The sequence below is a fragment of the Alosa sapidissima genome, chromosome 21, assembly GCF_018492685.1.
Source record: "Alosa sapidissima isolate fAloSap1 chromosome 21, fAloSap1.pri, whole genome shotgun sequence".
In the NCBI taxonomy this organism is placed as follows: Eukaryota; Metazoa; Chordata; class Actinopteri; order Clupeiformes; family Clupeidae; genus Alosa; species Alosa sapidissima.
The window spans coordinates 3,118,503-3,129,061 of record NC_055977.1 but is presented as its reverse complement, the minus strand read 5'-3'; the positions used below and the strand labels follow the sequence as shown (position 1 = coordinate 3,129,061).

General features: G+C 44.0%; 2 protein-coding genes across 2 annotated transcripts in view; both read left to right on the top strand.

Annotated features, from left to right (window-relative positions):
* The first annotated feature begins 388 nt into the window (after nt 1–388).
* On the top strand, nt 389–3,410 carry LOC121695756 (zinc finger protein 394-like). Its single transcript, XM_042076866.1, has 2 exons — nt 389–1,001; nt 1,182–3,410. Exons 1-2 carry the CDS (start codon nt 812–814, stop codon nt 2,102–2,104), a joined length of 1,113 nt encoding a protein of 370 aa, XP_041932800.1. The 5' UTR covers nt 389–811; the 3' UTR covers nt 2,105–3,410.
* Nucleotides 3,411–8,843: 5,433 nt separating this feature from the next.
* Nucleotides 8,844–10,559, top strand: part of sync (syncoilin, intermediate filament protein) — a 10,689-nt gene continuing 8,973 nt past the window's right edge. The window contains exon 1 of the mRNA XM_042076865.1: nt 8,844–8,996. The gene's annotated coding sequence lies outside the window, so the exon portion shown is untranslated. The remainder of the gene's footprint in view (nt 8,997–10,559) is intronic.

Below are 10,559 nucleotides of genomic sequence, written 5' to 3'. Positions count from 1 at the left end.
AAATACAAATGAGAAAGTTCCATTTGGCATTTGAAATATGTATTTTCAATATCATCCCAGGGAGTAGACATCACTTGTTCTGATATGTTTGATTCAGTAGATATGATGCAAAATACGCTATAGGCTAGGCTTTATTCAGTTGACCATAAGGTTTTTTTTTTTTATTATGGTTTTATATCTGCAGCTTCCTGCACATTCGCTAGTTCGTTCCATTGTGTGTTTTCCGAATATTAAGAGGAAGCACCTTGCCTCGTTTTTGAAGGATTTGACTAGGCAGGGCTCGTTTCTTTTACTGTCTGTGGTTCTACCAAGCACGAACCCTTGACTTTGAGAAACAGCCATCGTTCCTGCATCTCATCGTTGCTAGGCCCTTATTTTGACGTGTAGACCCGGAAGTAGCCTAATAGCTATTTCAAGAGAAGCGAGTGCAGGGCTCAGGAATATTTCGTGATGGATTTTCACTCGTTTCCTCATGCCTGAAATTAACATTTTGGAATATAAATTGAAACAAGGTTTTTTTTAAAAGGTTATCTTTTAAGTCATTCAACTCTTTCCGGAATTGTACGGCGTTTAGGACCTGTTTGACATCAGATGATGGCGAAGGGAGTCAATTTCGCTTTGATGTTGAAGTGTTAGTTAGAGGATTTAAATTAAAATAAGCCCACCGCAACCATCACAATCAGTAATTGTATGTCATTTGTGTCTGTTCTGAAAATCGTGAACAACAGTGAAACTCCTCCAGATAACAAATTAGAAAAGTTGAGTGATCAATTGTCTTGTAGCCTATCGTTTCCTACTGCTCCCGACTTTCATGAAAATGTCCAAGATTGAAAGATTGAATGCACGGGTTTCTAAACTGCTGACCGCAGCAGTCCACGAGGTGCTGGAGGTGGTAAAGGATACGGTGTCGGAGTACCAAGAAAAAACCGCTCGAACTCAGAGGGAGAACGAGAGACTAAGGAAGAAACTTGAGAAACTACAACAATGGTTTGATCGAGAATGTGAGTTGTGTTGCTATTATTGTCATACAATTATAGGTCTAGCCTACATTACCCTCTGGCATGTATTAGATAGTCTAATAATGGATATCATTCAGTGTAGCTGGAATTATGCAGCTACCCACAATGTGCCAAAACCTGACAATATATTTAGTCTTCTAAGGTTCTCTGTGTTTTCTCTAGTGTCACGGGTGTCCAGAACATATGCTCCACTGCAGGCTAGCCAATCAGAGCAGTCCAAATGCTCATGTAAACAACTACCGTCCTCTGAGGCATCGGGCAAGCCAGAGCTGGAGTCCAGAGCGACTTCTGCAGATGAGGTGAAACATCATCTGGAGTTAAAGGTAGAATCCAACGTCAGCGTTGAGCAGGTGTTTACACACTACAGTGAAGTGGCTCCTTCATGTGTCACCGTGGTGGACACAGAAAGTGACAGCTCTGCTCACTCACAATCTGTGAACTCGAAGGAAATCTCAGCACATGCTGAAAGTGTAGTGTTCCCCAATGGACGCTCATCACTGGCTAACTCCACCTCACCCACTCAGCAAGGGATGCCTGCCGACGTCAATATCATCAAAGCGGAGCCCGACCTTCTGGAATATTCCCTCTCCCAGCAACCCGTGCCTCCACACCAGCTTTACGACCACGAGGAACCCACCCCAGATTATGCCCCCAACGCAGCACAGAACAATGTCCAGGAGTTAGATCTCCTGCAGCACAGCTCTGATACTTCAGAAGTGCCACACTACATCCATTCTGACGCACTCAATGCCTTTGTGGAGTCGTTCCCCCTCAATCAGGCCCAGCAGCAGCAGCATCTGCGTTTCTCTGGCCGAGAGGAGAGCCACCGCTGCCTGCTGTGCGGCAAGACCTTCAGTCGGCTGAGTGGCCTTCGCATCCACCAGCGCTGCCACACGGGCGAGAAGCCGTACACGTGTGGCCACTGCGGCCGGCGCTTCAGCCACGCCGGGGACCTGCACAAGCATAAACGTGTGCATACTGGTGAGCGGCCATACGGGTGCCAGCAGTGTGGCAAAAAGTTCCGACAGTCCACCCACCTCAAGAAGCACCAGAGGATCCACAGCTACCGCCACCTCAGCTTCTGAGATCTCCTGTTTCAAAACGGACACCTTACTTTAGATAGACAATAGGAGTGATTAATGTAAAACAATCTAGACTGGAGTAACTCAAAATTAGGCACCTCCGATATGTTTAGTATTCTAAAGATGTCAAATAGCTTGTTATAGTTACCAAAAGGATTGCTAAGGAGCCAAAAGTGAACTCACATGGATAGCTATACTGTAAAAACTGTGCTCTTATTATACAACTAAACACGGCAAAATACCTTTATAACCCTTGAGCCAGCTGTGATCTCAATGGCAATGCAGCATTTGTATGCACCTCCAACTGCATAGCGTACCTGGTTACTGCCCAAAAATGTTTGAAAAAAAGAATAAACTGTTTACCTTTGGTGTGAAAAAGGACTACAGTCAGTGCATTATTGCTCTTCTGGTCGCTGCCATCTTGTGTGGAGAAAGTGTGTTCGGCTGATCCAATCCCAATATCTCTCCTTACGCGTTCCTGCGAACTTCGTGAGGGCTTAGAGCTGTTCCACTACAAAATTGTGACGTGCTTGAAGGCTCACTTGCACCCTTTCTGAGCCCTTTCTCCAAGTCGGCATATGTGAACACTTGACTCATAGTGTTGTGACGTGAAACACTCACTGAAAAAACATCCAATTTCCAAACAACTGCCATAAAACGGAAACGTTTTTGTGTTGTGTCAATTTAATATGTTGCAGGTGTTGTCCCATTTCCTAATTAGCGTTTTGGACCCTTACACCTTCGCACACTTGATCACTTACAGTTAAGGGCTTAGGGTTTAGGGGAGAGATTGAGATTCAGTCTACAAGTCAGTTACTAACCCTAGGCTTTCTCTCCGTAAGATGGTAAAAGGTAAAAACGAGTGATTTAGCCTAGTTTGACGTGGCAAAGCTGTCCCAAAAGGCTACTCTGTGCTTCTCAGTTGTAAATGCATATTTTGGTCTTACTCTGATCTGCACGGATTCACATCATTTTGTTTCCAAATGACTTGGAGATTGATTGATTGATTGATTGAAACTTTTATTGAACAACATCAAGTGTTCAAAAAGATATAAAAACACAATAAAGCCCAAAGGCTTGTTTCCATTGTGGTCCTTCGGATGGAAGAGGACTACCAGCACATGGACTAAAACATTAAAGGCAAAGGGGAAAGGGGTCAGGCAAAATACACAAAAAAACAAATACAGAACAATAAGGGCTAAAGCAATCAGACAAGCTGACACAGACATGCGCTACAATAAACCACAATAACTAAGACAGACAGACAAGCAGTCCAAAAATAGGTTGTTAGACAAAAATGTTCCTTTAAAATTAGTAACAAAGGAACTACAAAGGGGGGGCCGGGGGGGAACACATGTGTTTATACTTGCAGTTTATTATAAAGTCTATGGTTGTTATCTTTATATGGCTCTGGGCAAGGCTATCAAGGTCTGCACTAGATGGGGGGGGGGGGGGGGGGTCATATCATGGCCATCTGATATCTGAATGATATGGCATCTCATGAGGCATAAAGGCCATAACATACAGACATAATCTGTGACCTGTTGCCAAAGTCTGCGATGCATGCAGACATTTCACAGCACCTCAGACATTGGCGCAGGACTTGGATGCTCTGTGATGTGTGTAGATTTTGCGATGTAAACATTGTATATATACTCTTTTGATCCCGTGAGTGAAAAAACAACTCAAGCTAGGAGTAGGCTATAGGCTATCATGATGCGCAGTTGGAACTTGACATTATGTCAGCAAACAGAAGTAGTCTACAGCCAACCCCGAGCGCATTCGGTGTTTAAACTTCTGCTGATCATAGGAAGACATAGCAAAACACAAAAGAGACACATTAGGGGGATTCGACTTGATGTAGCCGACTGCTTTTGAGATTCTGATTTAAAATGCCGAGGTATGAGACGGTGAAATGTTTTGTTTGATGATGATTTTGATGATGACCCATTACGGAATGCGGAGTTGAACCTCTCCACTTGGAAAAATGTGAGACCGTCCAGTTGCTAGGATGATGAGGTCACATCTGCATTCACCTTTGAATCTCTGAAATAGACAGGGGTGGCCAATATAAGTTGGATGCTTGAGGATATGTGAAAGACAAACATTGAATACATATTCAGTGTTTGTAAGACCATAACATATTGATTAAAGAAAATATAGAAAACCAAAGTTGTGTCATTTTATAAGGGGATATGTTTGCTTCATGGACGTAGTCTATAGAACTGGAGAGAGAGAGAGAGAGGATGACTGATATTTTAAATGGCTGATGCTAGTTAATTCGCCCCAGTGTGACTGGGCGGGGCATTTTAAAGATGGTGGATGCTAACTGGCTGAAGCTATACTGTAGATATACAAGTCCTGACCCCCTGGTTTATTTACCAAGTACTGACTATCATTAAGCTACAAAACACAGACACGTGTTCATTTACATTAAAATGGTTTAATAGATAAACAAAATGATGTTAAAAGGGGTAAATGTCTAGGGATTATCATCTATTAACCTGCTATAAACATTTAATTGACGCTCGGCCTAGTGTTTCAGATCTGACCATCACCAACTCTACATCACTCTTTAGGCACCAGCCTATGAGAGTGGTTTCCTTTTCTGCCACCAATATCACCAATTGAGATACATTCTGACATATAGAAACATGTAACTTGTTTTCACTTGGCCAAATGCCTGTGTGTATGACTTCAGAACTGTGCCTTTTTGTTAAGCAAAATGATCTTGTTAGATTGTAGTAAGGAAAAAGGAAAATGGACTTTTTGTCACATCCATAACTAGTGAAATGCTTTGGCATTTGTATGATGTGAATGATAACATTTTTCTCAAGTACATTCTTCAGCCAAAATAGCAAATGCTCAAATTTCATGTAATCATTTACATCATACCATACATGTTGTTACAGGATGTTACAAAAAACATAGTTTTCCATGGAATTGCCCCACAACTCAAATCCATTAAATGGCTTTAACATTTAAATGGAGAAATCTGCTACTTCACCTGCTTCAATCAATGATCGATGTTACGTGGCCATTTGAACTTCTTCAAGTCATCTTCCCTCAAGTCTTCCAGTGCTTGTGACTATTATGTGTTTGTTTTGGTTGTTTTCTTGAGAATTCTTTATATGCTGCATAAAAACATGAAGGTTAATAAAAAAACAAATGGCATGACTGAAACCAGTCGCACCCTGGTGAGCTTTCTTTATTACTTAGGTCAAACAGAACTACCCAAGCCTTTTATTGGCCTGACTTTGCACTAGTATTTTATTGACTGTCCATGCACAATTTCAACCAAATTTTGCTGCTCTTATTTTTTCATTATTATATGTGCCCTCTTATTTACTTATTTACTTACTTTTTTGTTTACTTGAATGTTATGTTTGTCTGTGGACTTAAATTGGTAAAATGTCTTGTCTTCACCGTGGGATAGTGAGAAACGTAATTTCGATCTCTTTGTATGTCTGGAACATGTGAAGAAATTGACAATAAAGCTGACTTTGACTTTGACTTTGACTTTGACTTCAACACCGACAGTCAGAACAGCTGAAGCACATCAAGATACTGTATGGTACGATTAAAGATAGGAGGGAGAATTTGAAAAAGATGCTAAAAACTTACTGGGCATCTGCCATGGTGCTGTTTGTCCTGATAAGTGTGAGTTAAGAAGAGCCAAATAACGTGCTAACTTTGAGGGCGTCGCTCTTGCAGTGAGGAGGGGGCTAGAGTTGAGGGCTGGAGTTGAGGGCTGGTGCTGTAGGCTGGAGCTGAGAGGAGGGCTGGTGCTGAGGGCTGTGATTGAGGGCTGGTGCTGAGGGCTGTGATTGAGGGCTGGTGCTGAGGGCTGTGATTGAGGGCTGGTCATGAGGGCTGTGATTGAGGGCTGGAGCTGAGGGCTGTGATTGAGGGCTGGAGCTGAGGGCTGTGAGGGGGGCTGGTGCTGAGGGCTGTGATTGAGGGCTGGTGCTGAGGGCTGTTATTCGAGGGCTGGTGCTGAGGGCTGGTCCTGAGGGCTGTGATTGAGGGCTGGTGCTGAGGGCTGTGGCTGTGTTAGAGCTGGGAGGGGAAGCGGGAGCCAGGTTTCGATTTTAAAGCAACACCAAGGGAGTTTTTTGTACCTTAAAATAATGTTAAAATAAGGTAATAATGTTTCCTAAATAGTTTCAGTGGTCCATCAACCCGTAACAGGGTGAACTTCTGCATTCGCTTCGCGACCCTTTATCGGCTATAACCTCATTATGCAAGTTTGCCAGATCGGGTATAGCGGATCTAGTTAGATGGAACTGGACATGGATGAGATGAATGAGACATAAGAAAATACAAATTTGACTTGCTTCTGATACATCATACTTTCATAAAATCATGCAACATACTCTTGTCTGTAGACATCGTTATTTCCAAAGCTGGTGCTGGATAAACAAATAGCGTGTGTGCGACAGAGGAAAAGTGCTTTGGTGTTGCTTTAAGATTAAGAGTAAGATCCAGGAAAAGTTGTTACAAACTCACTGAGCATTTGCTATGCTGCTGTTGTTCCTATTCGCTCCTCTGTGTAATAGATGACTTAGGTGAGAGTTTTACCAGAAAGACTCGAAGAAAGAAGTGAGGGTATTTTTATCTTCTCTTTCTCTTTAAATCTATCTTCTCTTTAAAGAAGTACTTACGTTAAACAGAGTATTAGAGTATTAAAATGTCACTAACTGACAGAACTATATAACCATATAAACAACACACTAGTGTAATTTCATTTTTAGGATGCTGGGCAGTTTTGTGTTCTCTCCACTAGATGGTGACATTTCCCCCTTTTGTTTTTTTAGTAACAGTAGTACTACATAGTTCTCAGCTGTGTCATGTTCGCTGCAGTATTTACTCTGTGCTATTTGTTTTCTTTGCCTCGTGTTTGCCTAACTTTGGTGTGACTAGCCATTTTCCTCCACTGCTCTTGAGTTAATCTGTCTCCCATGAAGTGACTTCCTGAATTCCTGAAATAACCTCATGTAGGCTATGTTTATGGATCTGTGTGTTTATGGATCCGACTCTGAGGATTGTTCAGGCTGATTACTGAAGTAGGCCTATGGTTTCTGCTGCCACATTCAGCAGTCTTGTGCATAAGGTACACCCCAGAGTAAAATATTGCTGCACATAAGTCAGAAATAAAATAAATAAATAGAAAAACGCTTATATAAGGTCTACTGAATTCTGACCTGTTCCTCCTAAAACCCATTTAGGAGCAAAAGAATAGTGGCAAATCTTAAGTGTGTTGAGTTGGACTAAAGTTGAATTTGAATTGGACTTTATTGGGCTGAGACAGGCTATTCTTGGGAGTGTAAATTAAGGCATTTGAGACAAGGCTCAACATCTTACATTGATGTTAAATGTTGAGCTCAATTGTATCTAGGCTAGTGCAAGTCTGAAACTTTATTGATATATGTTAGTTAGCCCCTGAGCTAGTCCCCATATCAGTGAGGGCAAGTCTGAAGCATACCTGTAAGTTACATACCCTAAGGTAGTTAGCACCTGTGCTAGTTCCTGTAGCTAGCACAAGTCTGATATATAGCCTAAGGTAGTTAGTAGGCTACCTGAGCTTGTCCCTGTATCAGCTAGCTCAAGTCTGAGGTATTCCTGTGTGTTATAAGGTAGTTAGCACCTGAGCTTGTCCCTGTATCAGCTAGCTCAGGGCTGAGGCATTCCTGTGTGTTATATAAGGTAGTTAGCACCTGAGCTAGCTCAGGGCTGAGGCTTCTGCTCCTTCTCCCTGATGCAGAGGGCAGATGGAGGGCAGATGAAGGCCAAGTCTATTTAAAGCCTCGATAATGAGCACACTCGCCAGGAATCCAGAGCAGTTGGTCCCGCAGCACAAACACAAACACACAAGGACTTTGCAACAGTCTAACCTCACACACACACACACACACACACACACACACACACTAGGACTCTACAACAGTCCAACTTCACACACACACACACACACGCACACACAGGTCAGGATTCTAAAGCTGTCTATTCAAAGTCCTATGAAGGGCTGTGGCTTCTCTCAGTCTGTCAGTGTCTCTCTCCAGCCCTTCTTTCTCTCTCTCACTCTCCTCTTCTCTCTCTCCCTCCTTCTCTCTCTCCTTCTCTGTCAGTATGTCCCTCTCTCCTCCCCTGGGATCCTGAGAGAGTGTGAGTGTCCAGGCCCGTGGCCCTGCTGAAATATAGGTCAGCTGGTTTGGCGCAGGAGAGATGGTGTCCAACGCAGGACATCACACTCCTCCTGTGGGACTCATTGGATACTGTGGAGTCTGGTAGGATGACATTTCTTTATGAACCCCTCCCCTCTCATTTCATTGGTTGTTGTTGCCTATTAGTCTGCCTACCTGCTTGCTATTGGTTAACATGAACATGACTGTCCTGTCCCGTGTCTCTGATTGGTTCATTGGTACAGTGTGCGTTCCATACCCTGTCCCAGTTTAACAAAGTCCAGGACCCCCTGAGCTCTCATGTTTCAACCCCCCCCCCCCCCCCCCCACACACACCACCTCTTGTTATTAATAAACGTAAACAGATCTGCGGTTGCCCCGGAGACCACAGCACAGCAGCAGAGGACACACGTCCTGTTTCTCCGTCCCTCTCTTTTTCAAACTCTCTCTCTGTCTCTATCTATCCCTCTCTCGCTCTATCCCTCTCCCGCAGACATTCTCTCCTCCCCCTTTCACTCCCCACCTTCTCTCTCTCTCTCTCTCTTCCCCTTGCACTCTCTCTTTCCCTCTCTCTCTCTCCCTCTCTCTCTCTTCCCCTCACACTCTCTCCCTCTCTCTCTCCCTCATCCTGTCCCTGTGTGAATCCCATTGTGTTCTTCAGATGGAGATTATTCCAAGAGCCTCAGACACAGACTTTGGAGCTCTGTAGCTCGGTGAGTGCTGGTGTGTATGTGTGTGTGTGTGTGTGTGTGTGTGTCGGAGCTCTGGTGTGTGTATTAAGTTTTGGAGTGTGATGGTGTGTCAGAGCTTTGGTGAGTGTTGGCGTGTATTAACTGGGTGAATAGTGGTGTCTGTTGGTGTGTGTTAGCCAGGTGAGTGGGGTGTGTATTAGAAAGGTGAGTGTGATGTGTTGGTGTGTGTTAGCTAGGTGAGTGGGGTGTGTATTAGACAGGTGAGTGGGGTGTGTATTAGACAGGTGAGTGGGATGTGTGTATTAGACAGGTGAGTGGGATGTGTGTTGCAGTAGGGATAAGTCGTTGTTCAGGATCGTTGACTAAGTTTGTTAGATGTCGGAGTTGGTACAGCAGACTTAGTAGCCATAGACTTGTGTATGGAAATGTTTAGATTGCTGTAGCCATACGTTAGCGGCTTGTGTATAGAAGTGTTTCGCAGTTGCCATACGTTGGGGGCTTGTGTATGGAAGTGTTTAGATTGCAGTAGCCATACGTTGGGGGCTTGTGTATGGAAGTGTTTAGATTAGAGTAGCCATACGTTGGTGGCTTGTGTATGGAAGTGTTTAGATTGCAGTAGTCATACGTCGGCGGCTTGTGTATGGGAATTGCTAGGGTTCCTGTTACACTGCAGCTGTGATGGGGCACACACACACACACACACACACTGATAGTCACTCAACCCCTGCTACCATGTAGCTCTGATCTCTGGAACTAAGGAACGACACGTGTGTGTGTGTGTTCATGTGTACAGTATGCGTGTGCTAAATGGTAGTATTGCATGTGTGTGTGTGTGTGTGTGTGTGTGTGTGCTAAACGGCACTATTGCATGTGCATGTCCTGTCAAATGTGCCTTGTTTGTGAGGGGTACTGTTGCATGTAGCCTCTGTGTGTGTGTGTGTGTGTGTGTGTGTGTTTAGTGGCATGGCCAGTTGTTTGGGTAAAAGTTAGGTGCGTGTGTGTGTGTGTGTTTGTGTGTGTGTGTGTGTTCAGTGCCATGGCCAGTTGTTTGGGTAAAGGTTAGGTGTGTGTGTGTGTGTGTGTGTGTTTGTGTGTGTTTAGTGGCATGGCCAGTTGTTTGGGTAAAAGTTAGGTGCGTGTGTGTGTGTGTGTTCAGTGGCATGGCCAGTTGTTTGGGTAAAAGTTAGGTGCGTGTGTGTTTGTGTGTGTGTGTTTAGTGGCATGGCCAGTTGTTTGGGTAAAAGTTAGGTGCGTGCGTGTGTGTATGTGTGTGTGTGTGTGTTTAGTGGCATGGCCAGTTGTTTGGGTAAAAGTTAGGTGTGTGTGTGTGTGTGTGTGTGTTCAGTGGCATGGCCAGTTGTTTGGGTAAAAGTTAGGTGTGTGTGTGTGTTCAGTGGCATGGCCAGTTGTTTGGGTAAAAGTTAGGTGTGTGTGTGTGTGTGTGTGTTCAGTGGCATGGCCAGTTGTTTGGGTAAAAATTAGGTGCGTGTGTGTGTGTATGTGTGTGTGTGTGTGTTCAGTGGCGTGGCCAGTTGTTTGGGTATGACTTGGGCGCGTCCCCATAGGAATGTGCCCACTGAGCCA

Excerpts from the sequence above, each read along its gene's own strand:
- LOC121695756 (XM_042076866.1), top strand. The coding sequence starts at position 812 with ATGAAAATGTCCAAGATTGAAAGATTGAATGCACGGGTTTCTAAACTG. Across the intron at positions 1,002-1,181 it reads ACAATGGTTTGATCGAGAAT|TGTCACGGGTGTCCAGAACA; the intron begins GTGAGTTGTGTT and ends TGTTTTCTCTAG.